General features: G+C 48.5%; 2 protein-coding genes across 3 annotated transcripts in view; both read left to right on the top strand.

The window, feature by feature from the left end:
• Positions 1–8,635, top strand: part of CERS3 (ceramide synthase 3) — a 33,117-nt gene extending 24,482 nt beyond the window's left edge. Inside the window, exon 11 of the mRNA XM_030955334.1 lies at positions 7,107–8,635. Coding sequence (XP_030811194.1) covers positions 7,107–7,238 — 132 coding nt within the window. The 3' untranslated portion in view covers positions 7,239–8,635. The remainder of the gene's footprint in view (positions 1–7,106) is intronic.
• An 11,925-nt stretch (positions 8,636–20,560) lies between these two features.
• Positions 20,561–26,435, top strand: part of ADAMTS17 (ADAM metallopeptidase with thrombospondin type 1 motif 17) — a 154,312-nt gene continuing 148,437 nt past the window's right edge. For both annotated transcript variants that reach the window (XM_030954969.1, XM_030954968.1), the window contains exons 1-2: positions 20,561–20,701; positions 21,303–21,637. In XM_030954969.1, the coding sequence (XP_030810829.1) occupies positions 20,632–20,701; positions 21,303–21,637 (405 nt within the window). In that variant the 5' untranslated portion in view covers positions 20,561–20,631. The remainder of the gene's footprint in view (positions 20,702–21,302; positions 21,638–26,435) is intronic.

Raw genomic sequence — 26,435 nt, 5'->3', positions numbered from 1 at the left:
GTTGGCTGAGCCATAAACAGCTCTGGTGTGCTGCAATAAAAACCTGCTCTTTCCAAAGCTGCTGAGCTTCACTTCAGTAGGAGCTGCAGATGACCAGTGCCTCTAAGAGTAGCAGCCCAAGCCTCCCTGCAATCCTGAGGCTTCCTGGCCTGGCCATCCCCAAGGGTTGATGCAGGGCCAGGCTCTCAGCTGGTAGGAATGAGCAGGCTCAATGGGATTGTGTCAGTTTTCACCAGCAATGGATCTGGCCAAACAAGCACCCCCGCCCCTCTCTGCGTGTTCCCTGGCACAAGGCAGCTCCACTTGTAGTAAATCCCCCATCCAAATGGTTCTTTTGATGTGCAAGTTCCTAATTCAGAGGAAAGACAAATGTTGGTAAAGTTTTTGCTCTAAAATTAATTGCTTTACCTTGCTGTTCACAGAAGGGCATTTGCCGACAGATTTTCTGGCTTCTCATTTTAACTGCTTGTATCTTTTAATTTTCTAGCAGGATCTTTATGAAATGTTCCATTTCTTGCTAGTTTTATATATACACCTATATAAAAATTACATATGTGTAATAGTGTGCATATGTATTTATTTTTGCAATTGCCAAAAATCAATTCACAGAGCAAACCCTAAGCCTTTACACAACTTTTGATGCCTTCATTTACTATTTTTAATATATTCTGCAGAGATTTGAATTGTGACTGTGTTATGAGGTGAATAATTCTTATATTTTCAGAGGGAGTTACTGAACTGCAATCTGGTGAATCGATTTTAAAAAAGATTGAAATAAAGCTAGTTAATGATAGGATAATATCAATTGAGAAAATTGTTCTGTCTTGTATTTAAAGAAAATGTTTCCTTAGGAGGACCTAGGAGTGCTCCAAAATCATAATTACATGGCAAGAAGGGAGGAAATCCTTTAAAGGAGCAGTTTGTGCTCTGTAACACAGTTGCAGTGAGTTTTGATCAGGCACAGGACGCTGCAGGTTCCCCTCAGCAGGAAGCATGTGGGAGCTGAGCAGGCAGGGATGGATGGGTGTGCAGCAGCTCCAGGCTGGGATTTGTCTTGTGCAACTTAGGCTGTGCCTACCACCATTTCCAGGGTCCCTCTGTAACCAGTGGAGGAAGAGTGGGGTCCCCATCTCTGTATATTTGGCTCAGTAAGGAAACTGCATAAACTTTGTTCACTGGGTGCCACTGAAAGTGTTCCACGCCCAGCCTTGATACCAGGGTGGTTACAAGGACTGGGTGGATTTTAGGTATTGCAATATGAATATAGGAAAAAACCATTACTTGTTAGGTATGCCACTGAAAAGGAGGCTGATGTTTAAGTATGGATATAAAGTTTAGGTGCATCCCAACAGGAATGGAATGGTCTCTGAGGATACAGAGAAATGCCCCTACTGGACAGAAGTCCTGTCACACACCTGTGTGTTGTGGTCTCAGTCCACAGTGCTACAAGGCTTCTGCAGGGATACTCCTTAGCAGCTGTGCTGTTTCAAAACATTAATTGAGTGCAGTATCATACCTCACTGAGAACAGCACGAGTGTCTGATCAGCTGTTTTGTAGCCAAAACAGCATTTCTAAGGACTAAAAGTGCATGTTCTGATAAAAGTTCATACCACTGAACTCCTTGGCTTAAAGCGAGTCCTGTCCTAGGGTAAAAAAAAGTTCACTATAGAGAACAGCATCAAATGCCTATTATATTGTTCTTTGTTTCTTTGCCAGCTGTGGATTTAAAATTGGAATAATTCAAAAAGCAGTGGGACATTATGAGTCACTCGGTACCTCCTGGGCTTTTGACATTATCGTAAAGCCCCGCAGGCCGGTGCGAGGTTCACTCAGTGCATTTCAATAACTCAGCCAGCAGACTCTGAGCAGCCCCAGAGCCTGATTAGCTGCAAACAATGGCTTGGTTCTTCAGAGCACTCAGGGCACTCAGCCCCAGCTCCAGGTGTGCTGTGCTCAGTGACACCACCAGTCACGTTTTCGTGGGGTTAAATTTATCCCGTCAGTCAAAATCAGGGACATGTTCAAGTAGCAACATCTAGTTTTATAAAGCTATTCTTTCCCATAATTGTGAAATTAGTGGAGCTTTTAATTTGCTTTTTACAAGTGTTCTTTGAGTTCCCTCTGAAAACTGTTAGTGGAAAGCTTGGGGAATGGATATTACATAGAAGAGATAGATTAAATAAGAGGACTTTTTGCCACAAGATGTCCAATACAATTAACTTAGAGAGTCTGCATCTTCATTTTAAAACTGCAGAAAGCAGAGTCCAGCTGTGCATCTTCCATGGAAGATAAACATTATTTATGTTGCCTAGTGTGTATGAGCTGAAAAGGGAAATGTATTTTCCAATAAAATCTTCCAGGCTGGAAATACAGAAGAGTTTGCTTGAATCCAAATGTATATTGCTTAGTCTCAATAGGAAAGTAAAGACTTATTAAGTCATATGTCAGCTGAGTTGAATTATTGATGTTGAATTCAACATGTTGAACTCAGAGATTCATCAACTTTATAGTATTATTTGTTAGAAAAGTACCCCCTTCTATCTATTTGGACTGACTTTTTATAATGTCTCTTGTTTATTATCTCTTTTATTTGAAGCAGTGGTTGCTGACCTGACTAATAGCTTTCATCTTTGTACTTCAAGCTGTTTCCATATGTGCAGGTGCTGTGGAATTTACTGTCTTTACATTGAAAAATCAAGATCTAGTCAATGTGTTTGTGGATGTTTAAATGAAAATATTTTTAAGGTAGAATTAAGGTATAAGGTTCTGATTTTAATAGAAGGTACATTTAAGAGTCAGAAAATTTCAGCTAAATGTTAAGAATAAGTATTTGAAAGTCCAGAAATTGAAATTTTACCAGAATAGAAAAAAAAATTCTGGAATCAGCTCTGAATTGTTTTGCTACATCAGTACTCGGTACCAGAAATCCAGTTAACTGTGTGGGTGTAAATTATGCTTAGCCCAAAAAATGAACTGGTTCTAGTATTGTCCAGTTGGGGCCAAATTGAAATCTTCTTATGCTGCTGAGAGGCCTGGAGTCAGTGTTGATGCCACCAGGTGAGTCAGGCCTGGACCATCTCCCACCACTCACATGGACACGGTTGGAATCATGGAATGGTTTGGGTTGGAAAGGACCTTAAAGCCCATCCAGTGCCACCCCTGCCATGGGCAGGGACACCTTCCACTGTCCCAGGCTGCTCCAAGCCCCAGACTGGCTTTGGACACTTCCAGAGCTCCCTCCACAGCTGCTCTGGGCACCCTGTGCCAGACCTCCCCATCCTCCCAGGAACTGACATTTGCCAGCAAGGGCCCTTCCCCTTCTGAGAAAGCAGAGGCACATTGCTAAGGTTTCCTCTCTGTTTGTAGGATCAATCCACGTTGCTAGAATTTATTTTTGCCTTTTTAATAGTGCCTGGCACTGTCTTTGCCTCTGCTCTTACACTTTGCACTTGAAGTACCCTGCTGTGGCAGACATGGAGCCCTGGCTGCAGTGTGACCTCAGCACTGCACAAAGATGCCACGTTCCCAGTGAAGGAGGCAGGAGGGAAAGGTGGTGTCTGCCCAGCCCCACTTCAGCAGAGAGGTTCCCATGGTGTCACCAGCCCAGGGGACAGGAAAGCTTCCATCAGTTGTCAGCACAGCCCTGTCTGTCCTGCTGCTGCTCTCCTCTGCTGCAGCACAGTGCAGGGCCAAGGGCTTGTCAGGAGGGAAGAGATCTCCGAGTGCTTTATTGAGAGACAAACTTGTACAATTAGGAGTGAATTCTCTGCTAGTTTAGATGGAGATTTGAGCAGGATTTTTCTACTTACAAGAGAATTTTGTTCATCTCTTAATTTGAAGAAATATTTTTTTCCATGAAGTTGCTTAGAGGGTCCTTTACTGTTCATCTAGTGCTAATGGCTTCAATGACACATGTTCTAACAGCAGTGAAATGCAAGAAGCCAAAACTACCTTAACAAATACGGTTCATTTAACTAAAAGAGGCAGACTGAGCAGCAGGTGGAAGGGTTAAACAAAAGGAAAAAAAGATTATAAAAGTTTGTAGCTTTGGCATCACTACAAATGGCTCTCTTGCAGACTTTATAGCATTAGTGTTGCTTCTCATAAACCTTGGAACCATTCATCCATTTAGAAAGATTAAATTGGTTAGTCATCCAGAACAGAAAACGTACACATCCATTTTTGTCTGTTACCCAAAACCAGCTGAAGTATAAGAAATGCAGTTGATGCCATTAAACTAAAGCATTGAGTATTAATGATGGCCTCAGCTGTGGTATTTACAGTTTGCCAGCTCTTGTGTTCCTGATAGTATATTCATCTGCTGCTGCTCAGGGACAGTCAGAGCAGAGCCTTTGAGCTGGAAAACATGAGTATAATATATGATGTGAGGGGCTCAGAGAAAACATCTTGGTATTAAAGCGGAGAAAATCCTACAAATGTTACAACTTTTGTTATTATTAGAAGGTCAAAGTTAAGAGGCACAAACTTCACTTAGGATATCCTAATATATTTATAATGGTCTGTTAAACAGTTTGCAAAGACAGGTTTGTTTGGATTTCCAGTTACAGATGAAGCTATTGCTATTTCAAGTTCTGTCACTTAAACAAGCCAGACAAAAATGGCCAGACTCTCCTAAAACAGGAATTTGTAGAGGCACTTGGTCAGGAAGCAAGTTTATTATTAAAACCTAATAAAAATCAGATTTAATTTAGCAGCATTTTTTCTTGCTAACTATCAGGATTTCAGAAGTAACACTCTTTCCCAGAATTAAGAAAATTTGCAGAGATTACTTCAGAATACGAAGAAATTAAATTCTGCTGCTTTGAAATCTGTAAGATGTTCTCTCAAAGGCAGGGATTTACAGTGAGCTGGAAAAAAACATGACATGTTTTTTAATTACTACATATAGTGCCTTTAATCAGAGCATCCAGCTTGACAGCATTAAAACTGGGAAGCCAACTCTATCTGAGTTTCCAGTTCCATACTGGAAATGCCAGCTCATTCCTATAGGAAACAGGAATCAATATCACAAACTGGCCATCATTCAAAGCAGAGCAGTTTGCCAGCTGTTCTTCAGCACATGCCTCAGCACCAGCAACTTGTGTGCAGCACAAGGAGGGACTCCAAATGAAATACCACAAACTTCCCTGACATTATTCCCAGGGAGTCCCAAAGTGCTCCTCCTGTCACTGCCCACAGTTCAGCCTCAGGGAGGTGAGAGCACTTCCAGGGAGTGCAGTGGATTTGGCATCAGACACTCCTTAGGATTACTTTGCTTTTCTTTCTGAAACATTTCTGGTGGCAGAAAAGCAACAATCTTCCCCCCACCCCCTCAGTGTTTGTCTTTTAGTGCAGATACAAATGGCAAAAATACCAGGAGGGAGTGAGGTGATCTGAAAGAGCCAGAACCTCATAAATTGTGTGGGAAAGGCTGTCTTGCCTTTTCTCTAACTGATGGCATGCCAAGTTTATTTTACAGTATTTACAGTAAGATTTGTTTGTTTTGATACCCTTTGTAAGTTGTTAGGGAAAAAGCAAAAGAAAGTCTCCAGGAAGTTTATAGTTTGTGATGAGCCAGAGCTCAGGCTTTAATTTGCTTTCTAGCCCTATACTTTTACTAGGAGTGTAATATATGAAGGGATATGAGATTGCAATTGGATGAGTTATTACTGGGCTGTTATTTATTTTCTCTGTATGAATTTGGTGCTTAAGGAAGACCTCAGAGCAGCATGCTAAGGAAGTGGAATTGTTAGTTCATTGCAAGAGCAGACACAAGAGGGGCAGGAACAACCCTGGTTTCTCCTCCCTGTGTCACTGCTCTGACCTTGGCACATCACAGGGAGCACAAGCAGCCTCTGCCTGTGTAGCTGAGGTGCAGCTGGATGACATGAGAGCAGGTTTCTCCATGATGGAGTGGTCCCTGTGTGGCTGTGCAGGCAGGGGATTGTCTGTGCTGAATTCCTGCCAGCTCCAGCACAGGCTCAGGAAGCAGAGCTGTGTCGTAAGGAGATGCCCCAGCATCCTGCAGTACAAAACTACACAAAAAGTGGTGCCTGTTCTCAGGAATTAGGAAGAAGGAAGTGTTTTTTGGGTGTACAACATCTCTCACTAGAGCATCCTGCCTTGAGTCTGTGCAGCAGATCACCCACTGGCATGGAAAGTCTTCCAGGCAGCTGCTGCTCTTGTGATCTTGTTGCACTGAAGGGAAAATAGGGGTGTTTGGGTTTAATGCTGAAGCCTCAATTGTTTGAAACAAACTTCTGAACACACTTTAGGGCCTTGGGTTATGGCAGGAGTTGAGAAATAGGAAACCAATGGTGTGGTTTTTTATGTGCCATAACAAACAGCACAGCATGGTCTCACCTCTCCCTGAGACATGGGGTAGATGTGATGACTTTGCTCTCTGTGGTGGAAACATTCACTGTTTCCATTTTTGGCTGTCTGGGATGAAGCATGATTGCCAAATGCTGGGAGCTGTCCCTATGGAGCTGGGGAGGGATTTTCCTGAGGGCAGACTGCCTTGCTGACCCCTTCCATGCCTGCTCCTGGAGCAGCCATTCTCCCCCTGGGCAGTTCCCTTAGCAGGGTGATGAAGCCAAGATGCACAACAGCTGTACAGACACAGCCTCCCCCGTGCCAGTGTTGATGTGCTGTGTATACCACTGAGCAGGAAAGAGCATTTTAGGGTCAGCAAGTGTCTTTGAGCAAAGTTGGTGCCAGGAGCTGCTGGCACAACTCATCACTGTTTAGTTTACACCTGTCAGAAGCAGGCAGCCTCTCAGCTCCTGTGTTTGGGTGAGTGTATTCATCATATGTAGCTTTTAAACAATATTCTTTTCATCTTCCCTGCGCTTCACAGCTGTTAATTAATCCCACAGCACCCAGGGATTAATAGCCACACTTTACAGGGAAAAGCAGAAATGAGCAAGAAGAAGTCAAGTGGCTGGGCTGAGGTCATGGAAGCAGTTTTGTCTAAAGAACATTTGGTTCTACAGAATTCAAGTGCTGTTAATTGATGTCCCCTTGGATGTCAGCCTCCCTTTTGGGGGCAGGGTGTGTTTCTGGGGGGCAGTAGAATATGTTCACAGTGCTTTCTTCTCCCTAGGACTTGAAAGATGATCGGAGTGATGAAGAGGAGGAAGATTCTCTTACAGACACTGAAGAGGAGTCCACCAAGAGTGGCACCAAGAACAGCAGTGGGTCAAGCAAGCACCTCCTGAGCAGCAGTCACCACTAGCCCTGCCCTGCCTCACCTCCTGCAGTGATTCCTGCTCTGGTTTCAGCCCAACCTACAGGACAGGATTTAAGTCAAAAGGCTTGTGAGAGACTGTGATTGATTTATTGTTGGCTACTGGACCTGGAAAAAAGCCCAGTTTAGAGGGGAGGGAGAAATTGCATAACATGACAAAATGTGTTAATGACCCACTTTCAGAATCGTTGTGGAGTGTGTGGAAAGATGTTTGGACACGCTGACTGACAGTGCTTCACAAGGGCAAAGCTCAAGACAGTCAAGTAATTTAGTGTCCCGTTGATTCTAGTGTTGTTTTTCAATCTGATATAAGATATATTTCATCAAACAATTTAAATCACAGATGTTTTGTGGTGGGTAGGTAGTGTGAACTCCGCTAGGAACCAGAATTACTCAATGTGGGAAAAGTTTGATAGTGCTGTACAGTGACTGGCATTTTATCTTTACTTTTCAGTTTAAACCCTCATCAAAATGGGTATTTTTCTGACTTATATTTCATTTCCTGGAGGCCAGGGGAAGTGAACATGGAGGAATTCAAATTACTTGTCTGTGAAGGGTTGGCTTCAGTGTAGAAATATGGTCTTTCTCTGAAGTGATAGGTAGCTGAAATATTGTGTCAAGGAAGTCACTGTTAAAACAGCAAAACTCAGCCCCAATTCTCCATTGAGCTCCAGGATTCTCAAATGTCTTTCAGTCATTTTGGCCCAGTGTTAGAACAGAAGGTGCAGAGGGAAGAGAAAAGGGAAATGGAAATTGGGAAAAACACCCTCTGCTCCTCACTCGTCTTCAGACCAGAAAGTTAAAGCCAAATCTCATCCATTCCCTTCTTGTGACCTTGTATCACAGCTTTGGATGCTGCCCTCTCTGGAGTGAGGCCACCAAGCTCTGATTTGTGGTTCTGGAGTGTTCACTGCAGGTACCTGGGCACAGGGTGTCACACTGTCACTGCTGTGGGTTCTTTGATACCAGGATCTGCATTTCCATCTCTGCTCTTTTATGAAATGGGGAATCACATCAGCTAGACCCAAACTTGGAGGTATGTGACTTCAGCCACAGGCTGTTTGTGCTGTAACCAGTGGGTAACAGCTCCTCTTACCCAAAGTGCCTCTATCCTAAATCTGCGCTTCTGTTCTAACACAAGTGGGGCTGCAGCAGCATTCTCAGTCCCAGGCCTTGTAAACAGGGTGGTGCCAGTCCCATTTCCCTCTGCATTAGCTCACAGGGTCATAAAGGATTTGTGTCATAAGTCTGGGAGGCGAGAGGCTCTGCATGTGGTTCTACAGTAGCTGAGATCATCTGGAGAGCTAAATCCAGTAGTTTGATGGAGGCCAGGGGACCACTCCTAGAGCAGCCTCAGTGAGAGTGTTCAGGTCAGAGTGGCTCTGCTCCCCTCCAGCAGGAATTGGTGACCTACAGGAAGTGTTACAGGACTGACTTGTTTTCCCAAGGTTTCCTTGGCAAGTGGGATGTCATTCAGTGACTGAAGCGTTGAAAGAATGGGAAATGTTTGGGATCTCAGATATGAAGAAAGAAGTCAGTTTCATGCAGTTACAAGAAGCTGTAGGAGAGCTTTGGTACAGAGGCTTTTTTTACAGTGTCTGCATTTTAACTTGCATTTTGACCATTTTGGACCCAAATGTGCATGTTTTACCACAAAGGGAATTACACTGAGCAAGGGGCATGGGCTACAGCTTCTGAGAAGGAAGGGAGATGTGTGGTGGTGGAAAAGGACCCCTGTCCTGGTGCTTGTGGTTCAGTGGTGCCACTTGGGCTGAGTGGGCAGAACCCTGTGAGCAGCCTTTGGCCACCAGTGCCCTTCCTGCATGGATGAGAACACCTTAAATACTGCAGGGGGGAGTATGGGGAGTTTCAGCCCTGATGGCAACATGTAAAGCAACTGGAGAGTTTGGCAGGGGCACAGTTGTTATCGGGGCCTGTTTATTGCCTGAGTGAAAAACACTTTCCTAACAAAACGTGGAAATCCGGCGTCTTGGAGGATTTACACTTCCTTGGGAGAGACAACGGTGCTTTCTTCGAGATCTAACGGGGTTTTGGGAGGTGGCCAGGGTATTATCATTTGATTTTGGTGCCAGAAGCTTTCCTCCTATGACTAGGAAAGGAATTTATGAAAGGAAACACAAAGGATGATGTTGTCACAGGAATGAGCCTCTGAACAACTACTGATTTTTAAACTGGAATTTATAGGCTCCTTGAGGCCAAAACTTTGCCTTTCCTACTCAGGACAAGTCTCCCACTGAAGCCAATTAACTCTATTGGAGTCTTGCCTGGGAAAAATTTTGGACTGCAGTTATCCAACCTAATTGCAAGAACTGTTGTTCTAAGTTGATGTGAAACTGAGATCTTAGAGGAAGAACAAAAGGTAGATAAATACACTCAGGTATAAAACTTTGAGGGAAATTTTGGGTGAGTACAGAAGAATATGGAAGAAAGTAACTTCTTATCCTGTAGGTGAAGTCTGGGCACAGTAAGCAACTAAGTAAGATTGCAGTGAGGGGGGTGGAAGGCAGGCAGGCCATGGAGGGCCCTTTCCAGGGATTACTGTCATGGACAACCAAGGGGATTAGACTTAAAATTCTGAATGTAAACCACTAGGTCCTGGTAATAAATGCCCACAGCACAGAAAGAAGTGGGAATGGGCTGTCAGAGTGTCCTCTGTTAATATCAGATTGGTCATTCCTGGAGTTATGTGCATTTAATTTCCCCCTTTCTACTGATGGAAACTCAGAAAGAAGAAGCTGAGGTCATGGGGGCACAATTTATGCTAAAGAAATTTATGTCATGGTGCTTCAAGATTTTCAGTCTATTCAATGCAATGCAATGAAGATTCAACATTTTTATAACCTTGTTGTACAAAGAGTCTCAAAGTGCAGGTGCAGAACAACTGTAGGTGTGTGTGGGAGCACAGATAGACGCTAACATTTTCTTTTGACCATTTCACAAAGTGTGTCCTGGTTCAATGAGTTGACACTGTGCATCTGGCTTTGCTGTGTCACTTTGACTGTGCCACATATTTCTGATAGAGCTCTAGACTGCAAATCAAATCTTAGTCCATAAGATGCAGGAGAAAGAAACTCTTCTGTTTAATTTCTCTGGATTTAGTTCATATATTCCTGTCCGTGTGTACTCTGCTTCCTCCATACTTGTGTCAGATTTACCAGCCTGCTCTGGATTGGGTTTACAGATCTCCTTTACTCCACAGAACTCATATTGGCTATTCATGTTATTTGGTGTAATTATAATTTTTTTGTTCTTAATGTCACTGACTTTGGTAAGTTGAAATACACACTATAAATAAATATTTTTTAAAAAGAGGCATCTAGGTAAGGATTTCCTTGTTTTCTCTGTCTTGCAGTGTCCTCCTCTCTGCTTTCCATTCCCTCCAAGCTTTTCAATGGGAGCATCATTAGTTCAGGAAATAATTCCTTACTCTTCCAAGTTTTTCTGTTGCCTGGAAAAAGCTGGATGACCCACAATCTTCACTAGACCTAATAGCATTGTCTGTAAATGAACTTGTGTTTTTCTGAACAATTAATAAGTGGAGAGGAAGCAAAATTAATGGGGGCATCACCCATCCTTTGTATTATTCAAGGTTTATGCTTTGATTAAAGTACTCGTGAGTGCTCCTGAGCACACCAGGAATGTTACACCTGCCTGTATCTCCACCCAGCTGGGTTTTGAGGTGCACATTATGGTTGCCTTGGAAGTTCTGTGTGTTAGGGCTGAGGTGCTACTGCCCAGCAGGTTGTTGTGGCATTATCAGTGACTCATCAGAAACACCTGTGAGACAGCTCAGCCATGGATCTTCAGCTGGCAAAAGCAGGAAAGCTCTACAGAAAACAAAGGAGTTGTGCTCATTTGTATCAACTGAAAAACTGCTCCATACTTCTTTCCATTTCTGCCTCCCTGGCTGGGAAGATTGCAGAGGTTTTCACCATCTCCTCCCATGGGCAATCAAACAGAAGGGAAGGTGTTTCAGCCCAAATAATGAACTCTAGCAGAACCTTTTGGTTTTATTAGCTGATTTTTTTTTTAAGCTTATGAGTAAGAATAAAGTAGATGGAAAACAATCCAAGCAGGGCTGTGTGAGTTTTGGCTACAAACAACTTGCAAACTGTGAAGAATAAAAAAAAAAAAAAAAAAAAGTTGCTGAATTTGGAAGAAAAACACCATCTCCACAGGCACTTCCCCCAGCTGTGGGTTTGAAGAGCAGCAATCACCAGGAATGACAGTCCATGCTGAGCCCACGGATGCAGCCCAGGTGTGAGAGCTCCAGAGCAGGTCCAGGTCTGCCCCAGAGCTGGGAACCTTTGGTGTGGATCCTCACATGAGCCATGGATGTACCTGGGAGCTGATTTCACCCAAAATCACTGGAAATGATTGTTCCTGGTTCCCTGGCAGTTTGATGGGCTCCCTCCAGGGAAAAGAAGGTGAGCAAAGCAGTGTGATCTCCACCCTGGCTGGCTACAGAGAGCTTCAAGAGGGGCTCTGAGAGGTTGTTGGACTGGAGAACCCTCTCTGGGGCTACCTGAAGTTTCTACTGTAATAGAAGACAAGGCTGGAAGCACAAGTCTGAGCTTTAACACACAAATCTGCAAACACAAAGTCATAACAACGCACACAGGATAATGTTGTTGATGTTCCAATAGTCTCAAGATTTATGAAAATAGATTCTATTTACTCAGCTGGAGTGAGCCCTATTCTTCTGAGTTTTGTTACCCCATAAAGCATTCAGAGGAGACCCCATAATCATTTCAAAGTCAGAAACATTAAGTGGAATAACAAGTATAAACCCTCTCCACAGTGACTTTGAAGTGCAAGAAGCATGGCCTTATAGCCATGGAGCTCTGTTTTGAGCTGGGTGGGAAGAAACAGGTCCCAGGCAGTTGTTTCAGGTGGTGAAAAGTCCTTATTTTTCCTACCACAAAAGAAGCTGGTCTAAAAGAAGTTAAGTTGAGCAGGGAAATAAGTGATTAAATTTCCACTGAAATTCACAGGAGTTTTTCCCATGATACTGGTGAGAATTAGACCCAGATCTCATGTGACCAGTTACAACAAGGACAGCATGGCACTGCATTCTCTTGCCATCAGGCACAGCCCCAGGGTTTCCTCTTCCTATAGCCCAGGGCAAAATCATCTCTGGAAAATTCGTGTTTCTGTTTGCAGGACACTCACCTGAGCACAGCTCTGCCTCTTCCCAAGCTGGGCATGTATCCTTTCAAAGACATTCCTGGTAAAGCAGTCCTCCCCTTTTCAAGGCAGAATCCTCACTTCCAGCAAGCACTCTGCTTCCTGTCCCCTGCCTGCTCAGGATCTGAGCAATGACTGGACTCCCCTGCCCAAAATCGAAGGCCAAATTTACCAGGAAGAGGTGAAATAGGAGCTGTGGTTGCCACAAGTGCCTCAGCATGTGGGTGCAGCTGGGGAGAGAAGGGAGCAGAGGGAAAAGCGGGAGCAGAAATGACTGGGACAACACAGCAACGGCTTAAACACTGAACTGTCATCACCAAGAATCACAAAGCAGAGCAGGAGCAATCTTAGGAGGAACAAGTCCCAAGAGAAGGAGGAGGAAAAAGACAGTAGCTGTGTATCCTGGGCATCAGCATTCCGAGCAGCAGCAGCCAGCATTGCCTGGACTCAGGGATGAACTTTGCAGCCAGGACAGCTCCTTCTCCCCGAGCGCCGGCGGCTTCGCGCTGAGCCCAGCCAGAGTTCCCAGGGCAGGAGCGAAGCAGGAGGATCTGGGAAAAGCTCCTTCACAAAGTTCCCAGTGTGTGAGTGAGGGGACTGGGCTGGGCCAGGGCAGCCACGGGTAGAGCCCAGCAGACCTGCAGCTGTGGCAACGACCCCACACTTCACCTCCAGTTGCTGGGTGAGCCTGACTCCCCCTTGGACCTCAGAGCTGGTTCTGTGCTTTCCCTGGCTGGCTGGAAATCCCAGGAGTCACAGAAGAGCTCCTGGAAGATTTGTGCATTTGCCTTCTACAACAAAGAGCAAGAGAAAGCTGCTAAAAGGCCTTCCTACTGCACCTATGGGTGAGTGTCTCAGTTGTCAGGGGCCGTAGACAGAATGGGAGAAGTCCTAGGATTCCATAAGAATCTGTGGGAAGCAGGAGTTAAATCTTATCAGGTTGGGCTAAATGTTATCAGGCAGTGCAAATCCTACCTAGTTCCTTTGCTGGTTTAAAGGAGGAATTATTCAACAACCAAAGAACGTCTCATACATTTCCCCATTGCAAGGGCAGCGAGGTCAGGTAGGGATTGTGTGTTTGCAGCTCTTTTTATCCCTTTGGGTCCTGCAGGGATGAGCAGAGAACAGGACTCTGCAGCAATGTCCCCTTTGGCCTAAGGGTAGGACTGTTCTGTAACCCTGACTATTCTGCAGGGCACGCACAGCGTTCAGTGAACTGGGGAATTGCTTCTCTCTGGTTCTGGCTGCAGCTGCCTTTGGAGAGCCCAGCGCTGCTGGACCTGCTGCGATGAGAACGCCCCGGCCCCTGCCGTGCCACCCCCTGCTGGTGACCTGGTCATTGCTGCGAGGCCCCACGAGGTGGCAATAGCAGGACACGGCTCCCGTCGGGACACGGCTCCGGGGAGCGCTGCTGCCCATCGTTTTGCCCCTGAAAACAGATTCCGTTGAATATCGCGTTGAATATGCAAACTTCATGCAGCTGGTATTTCCACTTGATCGGTGCCTGACTGTGAAGCAGGTGCCGGGTAAAAAACCCACTAAATTTTACTGAGATTGAGTGTTTGGTGCCAGCCCAGAGGCCCCGTGTGCTGCTGTCCCAAGGGCTGGCATCTGCCTGGGTGTCACCACTGGCCCTTTCCCTGTAGGTGCAGCACTGTTCTGCTTTGTCTCCTGGTATCAGAGCTGTACCTGGTGTATCTGGGGTAGAGAAGAAAGGATGTTAAATCTGCTCTGACACTGCTTTACTGCCTGTCATTTATCATATTGTCTCTGTAACCTACATATTTTTCGAGCCACAGGGTTTGTGGCTGGTGGTAAGTGAAGTCCTGTTCTCATCTAGATCCTTAATGTCTGTAATGCAAATAAGGCGGATAAATCTCTCAGAATAATGAGGGTTACACTGCCATTCTAATGATGCCATTCTGATGGTGCCATTCCACCTCAGGAGACAGGCTCTCCATGCACACTCCCCACGTGTATCACACTCCCCATGGGTGTCAGCAGGAAAAAAGGACCCATTGGTCCAAACAAACTGCTTTAATCCCATTTGGCAGAACCCTCGTGATCAGGCTGTGCTCAGCTACGAGAGCTGGGATCTGATTTGCTTTGATATCAGGATGAAAACTTTCCATGAGCTCTCTCCATAGCTGTGGATGGACAGGAGGTGTTTGGATGCTGGGTGACAACCTCCATGGTTCCCAGCTGACCCCAGCTCTTCCCTGGGATTCACTGAGAGCCAGGAGACAGCTGGGTTTGACTTGCCTGTCCCTGCAGGTTGGAGCTTTGGGGCTGCCTGCAGGCTCTCTCCGTGTGGGGTTTCCATGGGCTGGTGCCCAGCTCTCAGCACAGCTCCCTCCATCCCAGCTCACAGATGGGCTGGTGGGGATGCTCCCTGCCAGCAGGTTCACTGACACACACCTCCCCTCTTTTCCTGTGTGTGTCCAGCCCAGAATTCCTGACAGCTGGTAGTTTAAACAGTCCTAGAGTGACACTGATGTTTTGCTGTTATGAACAAACACTTGCAGCAAAGCCAAAGTCAATTGCCAACTCTGTTGGGAGAGAGGATTCAGCAGCAGAGGAACATCTCAACTCTGTTCCTGGTTCACTGTATGACCTTGCAAAAAATGACAATATTGGCCCCAAATGGACTGGGATGAGGTATTGGTGGCTGTTGCTGATTAGGAGCAGGATGTGTTTCAGACTCCAGGCGTGTTGCTCCCTCCAGACCTCGCACTGACCCTCATGTTAGTGACTCTGAGCTCTGTGCTGACGTGGGCACTGGGGTTTCCTCTCTGGCTGTGGAGGAAAAGGCAGCCCTTGCCATCCCTTAGAGGAATGTGAGGGGAAAAGCACCTGCCAAAGTGCACAGGGCTACAGATGTGGCCCTGTAATGGTCACAGCACATTCTGCCCACCCTGCTCCTTTATCCCCTGAGGACAAACATGCTTTCACTGCTTTCAATGAGCTCCACAGCCTGGAGATGCAAACTTTCACCCGGTCCAGGCTCCAGTAGCATCCATGCAGATGGATGAAGTGCCCTGTGCATCCCCTTGGCATCACCTCTTCCAAGCCATGCACCACCTTCTTGGATTACAAATCTCCCCCTCTGGCTCCTCGTGTCCTGCTGCAAGGAACAGGCAGAGAAGGAGAAGCCTTATATGAAATATTCAGAGTGGGGGAATGATCCTCATCCAAGGCAGGTGTTGGACACAAAGGGAGATGATTGAGAGGAGATGGGGAACACCAGATGTGGGATATTGCCTGTGCCAAGGAGGTGGCACCTGCATGAAAAGTTTGCCATTTTTAGCTCCAAGCAGTCAGAGCTTCTCCCTCCACACACACACACAAAGAATCAATAGCATCATTTTGGAGAAAGGATTATCTTAAACAATCCCATGGTTAGGAACTTTTTAAATTTGCTCCTGGGCAAAAACCCTCTAGGCTTCTCCTAGCTCCCTTTCCCAGCCTGTCAGGAGGTCAAACTTGGAGTTAAATGAGAAATCAATCTCATGATTGCAGGAGCCAAGGTCCAGAAAGAAAAAACCCAAACAAACCATAAATCATAACAAAAGAAAATGCCAGCTATTCCCAGGTTCCTGATAACATCATCAGAGGTGGCAACACTGGACTCCATAAAAAGCCTGGCTGAACTTTAGGGTCAAACAGGGCAGCTCTTTGCTTTGTCCGTTTTTGCCATGTCACTCCCCAGGCACTCTCCGCATGCCTGGGGAGTGACATGGTTGATGGTATCTGTGCATGGCCTCGCATCCCAGCCTGACCTGCACCACTCCTGTCTGTCTGTCTGTCTGTCTGTCTGTCTGAAAACCCCAGCATGGCCCGCCTGGAGGTGGTGGAGCACTTTCACTTCTGATTTCTCTACACAAAGTGCTGCCTGCCCCGAGGGAGCGGATTCTCCCAGCCCCCTGCAGTTGTGTTGCTCAGCTGGGAGTATGTTCTTGTATAATCCTGGCTTTTCTCACCTGCTGTGGCCTGCATGCCGTTATTTTCTGGTCCTGACACTGTTGCAAACTGATCCCTGCAAATCTGCACCGAAGTTACCCTGGAAGGTTTTGCACAGACAGCTGTAGCACCAGGGTGTGAATGGAGCCAGATGTGAAGCAACCCGGATTTCAGGAGTCCATTCCTCAGCCCCTATCCCACAGGAATATTTTTCCTCTCATTTCTCAGTATTCTATGGAGCAGGGTGTTTTTCCCCATTGCAGCTGGGTGAAGCTGGGAGCCTCCTAGAGACGGGCAGGGGGAAAGTGTTTGCAGGGAAGATCTTCAGGGAAAACCTCATGTGATGCACTCACTGTGAGACAGAATCAGCCCAGCCAAAGCAAACTCCCTGTGACAAAAGGGACCCTGTGTCAGCCTGTGGATAAAGTCCCCTGCCAGGAGAAGGACAAGGACAGCTCTCCTGCCGTGGTCTCAGCTGGATTGGAGCAGGCTATGTGCTCCCCTGAGGACACAGGTGCTGGTGGCTCAGCTCTGTCCCTGGGCACCTCCAGGGTCATTGTCACTTTTCTTTCTGCTCTGCTATTCCCAGGAGCTCATGAACAGACTGTTCATTTCAAGCCAGACTTGAGAGAGGTGTCCCAGAGGGAGATTTTCTCTTGCAGGCTTGGGAGAATTCAGGCTGTTGTAAGGAGAAACCTCCTAAGTGCCCCTGCTGAGGCTGCATGAACAGTACTGGATGCTGGTGACTCCACTTAGAATCGTTTAGGCTGAAAAAGACCTTAAAGATGGTTGGGACCACCTGTAAAAAGTGAGTCCAACATGAAGCAGCACAGCCTGAAACGCCCTCCACCAAAGAGCTTCAACTGAACCTCTGGCTCAGTGTGTAAAGCCAGTCTGTAAGAAAACCACTGTTGGCACCTCTGAAACTACTTGTGCTTATTTGGCTGATGATTTGAAGTTACAAAGGAGCTTTTGTTGGTCCCTACTTGTCACTAAACTGTCTCTGGCCTCTTCGGGGGGTCATTTGCACAGGTAACAGCAGCACCTGCCAGGTCCGTGCCCACGCAGCCTGGCCGAGATCTGCAGCCCCCGGAGGGGAGGAAATTCCCGATTCCCAAAGGCTGCAGAGACGGGAGGAGCTGCGGGGAGAGCAGGAAAAGCATCGGAGTGCCCCGGCAGGAGAGCAGCACCTGTGAGGTCGGGGAGAGGACCAGGACAGGAAGGGTTTGGAGAAGGGAGAAGGCTGAGCAGTGGCCAGGTTAACCCTTCCCATGCTGGCATTTTCCAGGCGGTGAGCCAAGTGGCTGCTCGGGAAGATGGAAATAACACATGTCTGCAGTCTCCAAAGGGTTATTAACTCTGCAATAATGGCCATGAAACTTGGCTTCCTCGATGTACATTTAAAATTGAAGAAAAAAAACCTACCCCAACACCAGTTTCAGAGGGGGAGATGGCTTGTTTCCTAGGAACTGCAGGGCCAAATCCACCTCTGTGATGGTGAGAGGAGAAACCCCCCCCTCCCCACAGGCTGGGAGCAGGGGAGCGATGCAACCACCACAACAGCACCACAGCCCCCTCCTGCCACACACACCTTATCCTGATCAATAGCAATTTCAAGGCGTTTCTGAAACGTCCGTGGCGTTCAATTAATGTGTCTCACTGGAACTTTGGGATTTGGATTCAAGAAAACCACCAGTGCTGCTCCTAAGATAGATTTCTCTTTTGCTGTGTGGGTGCTGCTGTTGGGCTTGTTCATCACTCCTTCAACACCAAGGCCTGCCTGGGATGTTGCCCCTGTCCTGGGGTTTGCAGCCTCTTGGGCTCCTGTCCAAATGCTCTGGAAGTCTGGGATGCTCCATAGGGATTATCCCTACTCCAGTGCACTCTGTGCCAGCCAGCCACTGAGCAAGTCCTTCCATGCAGTAAGTTACAGACTTCTCTTTATTGGTGCCTCTCTTCCCCCACACTATTAAATGTATTCTTTCTCTGTATTGTTATTGTTTTTCTGGCAGAGAACTTTGGAAGGTGGGAGAAAGGATCTACTAAAAAGTTAAACAAATCCAAGCCCCCTCATCAAACCCTTCCGAGGCACCAGCTCCAGTCCTTTGCAAATGAAGTCAGCTGGTGGTCTGGGTTTAAACGTGGCTGTTGAGGGCTCAGGCCAGGTTTGGCAGCTCACAAATCAAATTGCCTCGTGGCTCTTGGGAGCAGAGGATTGCCACGGGTGGAGGAGCTGTGGGGGAGCTCTGCCCCACTGTGTGCCAGCCAGGGCCTGGCCTTGGAGGGAGGCACTGGAATCGTTGGTTCACAGCAGGTCAGGAGGGAAATTCAGGCTCTGAGGTTTTGTTTTCTGTGTTATGTTACACTATTGACACAGAGCAAGGCAGCCCCAAACTGAGATTTCATCTCACTTGAATGGGTCCGGGCCAGTCCCTTTGCTTTGGTAAATTCTTATTAGGAGCAGAGAGAGCCTTGAAAGAGAGAGTGGGAAACACAGAGCTATTAAAACTCATCTGATCTCATGATAATAAAGAATTGGAGCCACGGGTCTTGGCTTACTTTGATTTTGCCTGCTGGGAGCTGCTTGCAGGTCCCCAGTTTTGCTCTTGCTGCTGACCACAGGTAACATCCTCCAGGTGCCACCCCGCTGGGGGGGTGAGGAGGATTCCTGAGGCCACAGCAGGAGGTGGGACATGCTCTTGTGTCCATGAGGTGCTGCAGAGGCCCTGTGCAGGGCAGGGCTTTCTGAGGTGCTACACCAGCCCATGGTGTGCCATGGGGTGTCCCTTGGTGCCCGGGAAAAGCACGGCCAGCAGGGTGAAGAGCTGGCAGCAGCTCCAAGGTTCTGACTCTCAAACAGCCTCTCTCCTTGTACAGGAGCAGCTCACCAGGAAAATGTGGCTTTTGCTGCCTGTTCAATGCCTGGAAGAAAGAGAATGATCTTAACGTGCTCATGTCTCTCACCAGCCCTTTTCCCAGCTCAAACACCCTTTTCTCAGCCTGCCCTCCCTGGGATGAGCATCCAAACCTAATTCCACTTGTTTGGGACTCAGAGCCATTCCTGCCGTCAGTACGGCTCCGGACAACTCTCATGGAAGTGCTGCAGGGAGATCTGCCAGAGTCATTCACACTCTTTTATGGGTCTTCCTTCGAATTCTGCTCCAATTTCAGCAACAAAGTTGCAGATTTTTGCAAAGTTTAAACTCTAGGACACCGCTCTGCTGGGCCGCCACAATTTAAAGCTGCTAACAGGCTGGGTCTTGAGTGCTTTCCATGACTCAACCAAGCCAGGAGCACAGGATCCCATCCAAAGCCCACCAAACACAGAGGAAACCTTTCTGCTCTTGGAAATCGCCCTACTGCTTCCAACAGCCCCTGTCCAAATTGAGTTTTCCCGATCCCTGCACAGCTGAGGACGCGCAGGATGTGGCCCAGCCAGGTGGGAAGGAACTCCAGTGGCTGCAGGACCTCAGTGAAAATGGGAATTGGTAGCAAAAAATCAGTTTTTATATCTTTTTATGCACTTTTTTCTTATTTTCATCCACACAATGAGTGGACATGTGGGATCATTGCCCAAAATCTCTGTGTGTCCATATACTGTGGTCTGTGCTTGAGCAGGGAGGTTTGACCAGATGTGGTGCCTTCCAACCTAACCCATTCTGTGATATCGCCAACTTAATTTTTTTCCTGGTCTTCCAAGCCCTGGCACCAGCCCTGCGGTTGGCGCTGGGAAAGGAATGGGTGACTTTCTCAAGCGAGCTGCCATAACCGTGTCTAAATTCAATTAATGCTGAGGAAAGGGAGAGGAAGGAAACACGACGGGGCTGCCCAGCGGCGGGATGCCGCCTATAAGACCCCCTGACCCGGGAGGGATGTTCCCGGTGGCCCCGCGGGTCCCGAACGGACACCGCGCCCCGAACCGATCCCGCTCCCGGAGCGGCCCCGCGGGTCCCTCAGGGCCCGGCCCGGGGCAGGAGAGGGCGCCCCCTACCGGCCGCCCGCTCCCACGTGCGTTCCCCCCTCGCGGCGCGCAGCCAATGGGGGAGCGGGGGGCGTGTCCCGGTGGCCGCCGCCGCCAATGGGCGCGCGGAGCCGCGGCGGGGGCGTGGCCGGGCGCGCGCCGCGGCGATCCCCGGTGCCGAGGGCGGGCAGGGCGCACTCGGACCCCGCTCCCGTCGCTGCGCTGCGCGCTCGGCCCCGCCGCCGCACTACCATGTTTGACGGCTGCCTCCTGCCCCTCGTCGTGCCCTGCCTGCTGCTCTGCGGACTGGACGCTGGCACAGGTAGCGCTCCCTGTCGCCCCGGCTCCCCTTCCCCGGCGGCGCTGACAGGGTCCGGTCCCGGGCGGCAGCGTGCGGGCGCGGAGCGCAGGGCACGCACCGCATCCCCTGCGTGGCCGCGGTCCCAGCCCGCGGGATGAATTGCTCCAGGCTTTTGTATTTTCTTTTCCTGTCCTCCCGCTGCTGCTGTAGCGTTCCATGTGGAAAGCTGCTGACTGTCCTTGGCTGCTGCTGCGGCTCACTCTGCTTTTCCCCTTCTCCCTGCAGATTTTTATTGGGGTTGGTGAAATGCGATGCTTGTGTCTGAGCTATATATATAATTTTTTTTTTAATGATACAAGTAGCTTTAGCGTTTGCTCTATTCCTCTCTTCCCTGCACGCTTCTGTCTCTAATATATGTGTATATAGAGAGAAATAAATCGCCGTGCTCCGCTGGCTCCATTGTATGCGCAGCCCGTTCACAGTTTCCAGCGCGGGGCTGTCTGCGCTGAAACCCGAGCGCGGGGCTGTCCCGGGGAGCGGGGGGTGCCGCAGCCCCCGGCCGCCCCGTCGGGCCGCGGCTCCGGGGTGCGAGCGCCTGAGCCTCTCTCCTTCTCGCCTGCAGCTGGCGGAGCGGAGCTGGAAGTGGTGATTCCGGAGCGAGTGCCGCTGGAGAAGATCCACCTGCTGCCGCCCGGAGGGGATCGCGGCGGCCCCCGGCGCCGGCGGGCAGCGGCGGAGCAGGAGGAGGAGGAGGCTGTGCTGCTTCGCCTGCCCGCCGCCGGCGCCGAGCTGTACCTGCACCTCCGCCGCGACCTGCGCTTCCTGGCCCGGGGCTTCGCGGTGGAGCAGCGGCGCGGGGAGGCGCGGCGGCCCCCGCGGGAACGGCTCTGCTTCTACTCGGGACACGCGCTGAACCGCAGCGACTCCTTCGCCTCCCTCAGCACCTGCGCCGGGCTGGTACTGCCATCCCATCCCTCTCCTCCCCTCAGGGCTGGTACTGCCATCCCGGCCTGCTCCCCTCCTCAGGGCTGGTGCTGCCATCCCAGTCTGCTCCCCTCCTCAGGGCCGGTGCTACCATCCCACCCCTCTCCTCCCCTCAGGGCTGGTGCTGCCATCCCACCCCTCTCCTCCCCTCAGGGCCGGTGCTGCCATCCCGGCCTGCTCCCCTCCTCAGGGCTGGTGCTGCCATCCCACCCCTCTCCTCCCCTCAGGGCTGGTGCTGCCATCCCACCCCTCTCCTCCCCTCAGGGCCGGTACTGCCATCCCGGCCTGCTCTCCCCCTCAGGGCTGGTACTGCCAGCCCCATGAGGCGGGATGCCTGCGCTTCACCTGCCCTCAGCGAGGTGACTCTCCTGTCCCCTCACCTCACTGTCCCCCCAGCTCCCGGGTCCTGCCAAGCACTGCTGCTGTCCCATGGTGGGAGTTCTGCCCACCCTGGCTCTTCCTGTGGAGCTGCCTCAGCCATCCCTGAGGGGCTCAGGCACTGCAGTTCCATTGTGGGTGGGTGGCAGAACCCAAGGGTGCTGTAGAGGAGCATCCTGATGGAAGGGAACATCTTGTGTCACTGTCCCCAGCCATGGGGCAGGTAGCTGTGTCCCGCTGGGGGTGATTTGGTGCCATCCTGGCTTGATGCTGTGGCAGCTGTGCAGCTGACTCTTCCCAGGCTCCTGCCCTCGGTGTTGGGGCGTTCACTGGGAGCTGAGGTCAGGGAGCAGCCAGTGCCCCAGCATGGTCACAGGAACATCCCACTCAGGGGGGCTTTTCCCACCACAAGTGTCAGGATTTCTCTGCCCCAGGCTGTAGTTTCAGGTGACTCTGCAGGGCCTGGCTCCCCTCTGAGCATCCTGGTAGGAGCAGGTGATCTTGTGTGGGACAGAGATTTTCTCTGGAGAAACTGAGATGCTGAAGTTTGCAATTATTGTTGATAACTTTTAAATTACTTCAGGAAGTCCGTGGGGCATTAGGCAATGATTCCCAGCAGATGGTCCTGGGAGGTGTGCCTGTCGGAACAGACCTGATGGTGGTGATTTATCCTTAAACCGTAGTGAGGAGCAGTTCATGCTCTGCCCTCGGGGCTCCAACCTTTGTTCCAGAGCCATTTGAGGGCGCTGTGCCTCAGGATTAAAAAACCCAGCAAACAGAGATTTGCTGAGGTCTGAGTGGCACTGGAAGTTGAGCTGAGCTCCAACGAGGGCAGCTTAAAACTAATATCTCTAGTTCAAGCCTTAAATCACTAACAGCTCTACACTTTTGCCACCAGGTGTGTTTTGTTAATCTTGCTGGGCTTCCAAAGCTGGAAAACACAAACAAAGTGAGGAGAAACCTTTAAAAAAAGAGGAATGTAGTTGTAGGCACAGTATTAACTGCCTGAGATCAGGAATAGAGGAGGGGGTGACAAAACTTGGCAAAATTCCCAGTAGGAAAGCTGAAAAAGAGACAGGACTAGTTAGTCTTAGCTCACTACTCAGCAAAAGTGAACAGCAATATTGCAGTACCTGTTTGGATCATGGCAATTCTAAGCAGTGGCTAAATTGACATAACTGGGCTGGATCAACCTGGGATCAGTGTCAAAGCTGCTGGTTTGTGCCAAAGCCCCTTGTGTTAGTGACAGTGCGGGTAAAGCTCTGCTTGCCTTTGCCTGTGCACCTGGTCCTGGCAGTGCTGAGAGTGCTGTGGGCAGATGTGTTGAGAGAGAGATGTTTCTGCATGTTGGGATATTCCTTTCCTGTTAGAGGAATCCGTTCATCCTCCTCATTCAGATAACCACCAGGAATGGGAAAGGGCTAGAAGCAGGTGCATGGTACATTTGAGTGAGTTAAGGTTAAAACATCCTTGTAAGCTCAAAACTAGAGAACAGAAAACTCCAGTGTCTTGAGGATTAGCCTGAACTTAAGATGGATGGAACTAAACTTAAGATGAACCTCATTAATTATTGAAATGGTTTCATTGAAATAATCCATACCACCATGTAGATGAACCTTCTTATTTTAGCTGAGTGGACCATTTTGGTTTCTTAAGTCTATCTTTAAAGATGAAACATCTCACATTTTAGGCTGTTTTCAGTGTTTTCACAGCCATTTGCAGTAGCCACACTAAACCAGCATACCTGTAGTGAAAGCTGTCTAATGTAGTGGTAAAATGTTTTCTGGGGTCAGAGGAATCAAAAGTTTGCCCAAATTGTCTAGGAAGTCTTTAATGTGCTATGAGTAGACCTGAGAGTAGGTGTCTCTAGAGCCTAAATTTTTTTTTTGCCTTCTAATCTGGCAATTTTAAAATACTAAGACCATCACTTAAAAAAAATTATTTTTATTTTCCCATTGCTTCCTTGAGCTCTGTTTGCTGCAGGAAGAATAAGGCTTTGCCCTCAGCAGCAGCTTCACAGGTGGGACATGGGCCAGACCTGCTGGGCTAGAGGAAAGACCTGGGTAGTGGAAACCTTGCAGGCTGTTTGTCCTGGCATTTGTCTTGTGAGCAGTTCTAGTGCTGCAATGGGGGGTTCCTGAAAATTCCAGCAGGGGAATGCTCATTGGACTCTAACTGGGTGATCAGGACATCTCCTTCAGAAAAGCTGCTTGCCAAGAGGTGGGCAGTAATGCTGTGTCCTGATCTCCAGCTGGCTCAGGCCTTGCTGTAATCATATTCTCAGCCATGCCATAAATCATATCAAAAGTGATATAAAATGATCAGGGCAAGTGGAGTTCTAGTAAAAACAAAATCCCTGACACAGTGGCACAAAAGCTGAGCTGCAGCCAGGCTGAGCAATTGCTTCCTGGTGATGGGATCAGATTCCCAGTGTGGCATCTGAAGGTTGGGGTCTGGTTTTCAGGCTCTGCTGGCAGATGCTGCTGTTAACCTGTGTGTGGCTGCTGCAGCTCCTGCTTTGGGAAGGGTGGCTGTGCTCCTGGAGCTCTGTGAGCTCAGAGTGAGGTAAAGACTGCTGTACCCAAGGTCTCACCATTGAGCTACAGCTAAAGTGCCTGGTGTGGGGATGCTCCAGCCCTGCTGTTCCTCGTGACAAGCTGGGAATTGAGCCTAGCAGAGGCACAGGGTTCCTGGAAAGTGCTGCTGCCTTCCCCTTGGCAGCGCCGGCCTCTGGGGAGTGCAGCTGTGCCAGCACTTGGACTCTGGCCACAGCTCAGGGCTGCACTGCCCTTCCCTGCTGCTGGGCACTCACAGGCAGCTCTGCAGCTCTGGGACCATCACTAGAAGACAGCAGCCAGTACAGGAACTTTGTTTTTTGGAAAGTTCCAGCTTTGTAAGGCCACAGCTGAGCCACTGTCACAAGCTGAAGTGCTGGACTGCAGCATCAGCTCCTTAGAGCAGGTGTAGGCTTTTCATATTTCTCATACCTACATTTTGGAAACAGTTACAGTTTTAAGAGTGTCATGAGTCCATGTCAAAATAAGCATTATAATTAGAAATGAAAAGAAGCTCTTGAAAACTGTTCAGGAACCAAAAGGTGATAATCATTGGGATGCATTTAGAGGCAGAGGTTTGATTCTAAATAACTTCTCTTCCATTTTAAAATCCAGAGTCTTTGGTCTTGGCTCTTTTTCTTGTCTCTAAATAAGGTAGCTTAACCTTCTCAGTTGAATTAAGAGAAGAGTTTGTGCCTCCCTCCTGTTCAGGCTGGTTCTTGGAGTTCTTCTGGAGAAGAGGAGCAAGGATGCAGAAGAGGCCACAGTCTGTCAGGGCTAGGCCAGTCTGGGTGTCAGGGGTGAGTGAGTGATGAAGATGAGCACTTCCCTGGTGGCTCATCCTGTGCCACAGGTACCTTAGGCTGGTGAATTGCCAGTTTCACTGCAGAGGGAGCTGGTGCCCGGTTCAGAGCAGATGCTGCAGCTCAGGGAGCTCCATCCCTGGCCAGGGAAGTGTTTTCTGCGTGCGCCAGGGCGGTGCTGCCCTTCAGGTGACTCAGGAGCCTCTGCTGCGGTGGGAAGCCGGGCAGAGCAGGCGTGTGGGGATTAAAGATGATACAATTTCCCCTGAGGAAACCTTCAGCTCCACTGAACTCTCCTGTCTGGGAGAGGAGCTGTCTGGCATTCATCCATAGCTGGGCCACGAGCTGAAAAGTTAAACCTCTTAAAATTACTGTGCTGGGTTTCCTTGCGCTGGGATTTTCTTTCCTCTTCCACAGCGGACAAGAGGGAGAAGATGTTGGGGTTTCCTTGTCTAGCAGAGTTGGAGGCCAGGGCAGATATTCCTGGGCATGATCTGCTCTCAGAACTGAGTGTAAACCTGAAATGACTCTGAAACGAGACTTAATTTAAAGCTCTTCTTTTCAATTTGCTTGAATTGCACTTTTAAATAATAACCAAGCAAAGCTGAAACGTGGTTAATAAGGGCGGGACTAAAACCCACATGAAGTTTATTAAACTGTATTTGTGGGTTGTTTTGTTCTTCACTTTAAACATTAACTTCCTTTTAACTTTGAGGAAATGGTTAAACAACGATTTACAGTGTAACAGTTGAGAAATTGAGAAGGGGATGGAATTTGTCAGATGTTTAAATCTGTTCTCTTTTCAGCATGTTCTATGTATGTAACTAATGAACACTTAGGAGCAAGAGAAAAATCTGTTAAAGATTCAGCATTTCACAGATCTCCTTCAAAGATGTTGTGAAAATAAAAAGGGCTGGAAAAACAGTGTAACTGTTGGAGAGTATTAACATGTGGGAAGGTCGAGAACCATGTGCTGAGAGCACTGACAATTTGGATCCCTGTTCTGAGCAAGCCCTGGAGCTGCAGTAGCTCCAG

This window comes from Camarhynchus parvulus, chromosome 10 (assembly GCF_901933205.1).
Source record: "Camarhynchus parvulus chromosome 10, STF_HiC, whole genome shotgun sequence".
In the NCBI taxonomy this organism is placed as follows: domain Eukaryota; kingdom Metazoa; phylum Chordata; class Aves; order Passeriformes; family Thraupidae; genus Camarhynchus; species Camarhynchus parvulus.
This window is presented reverse-complemented; position numbering and strand designations above follow the sequence as displayed.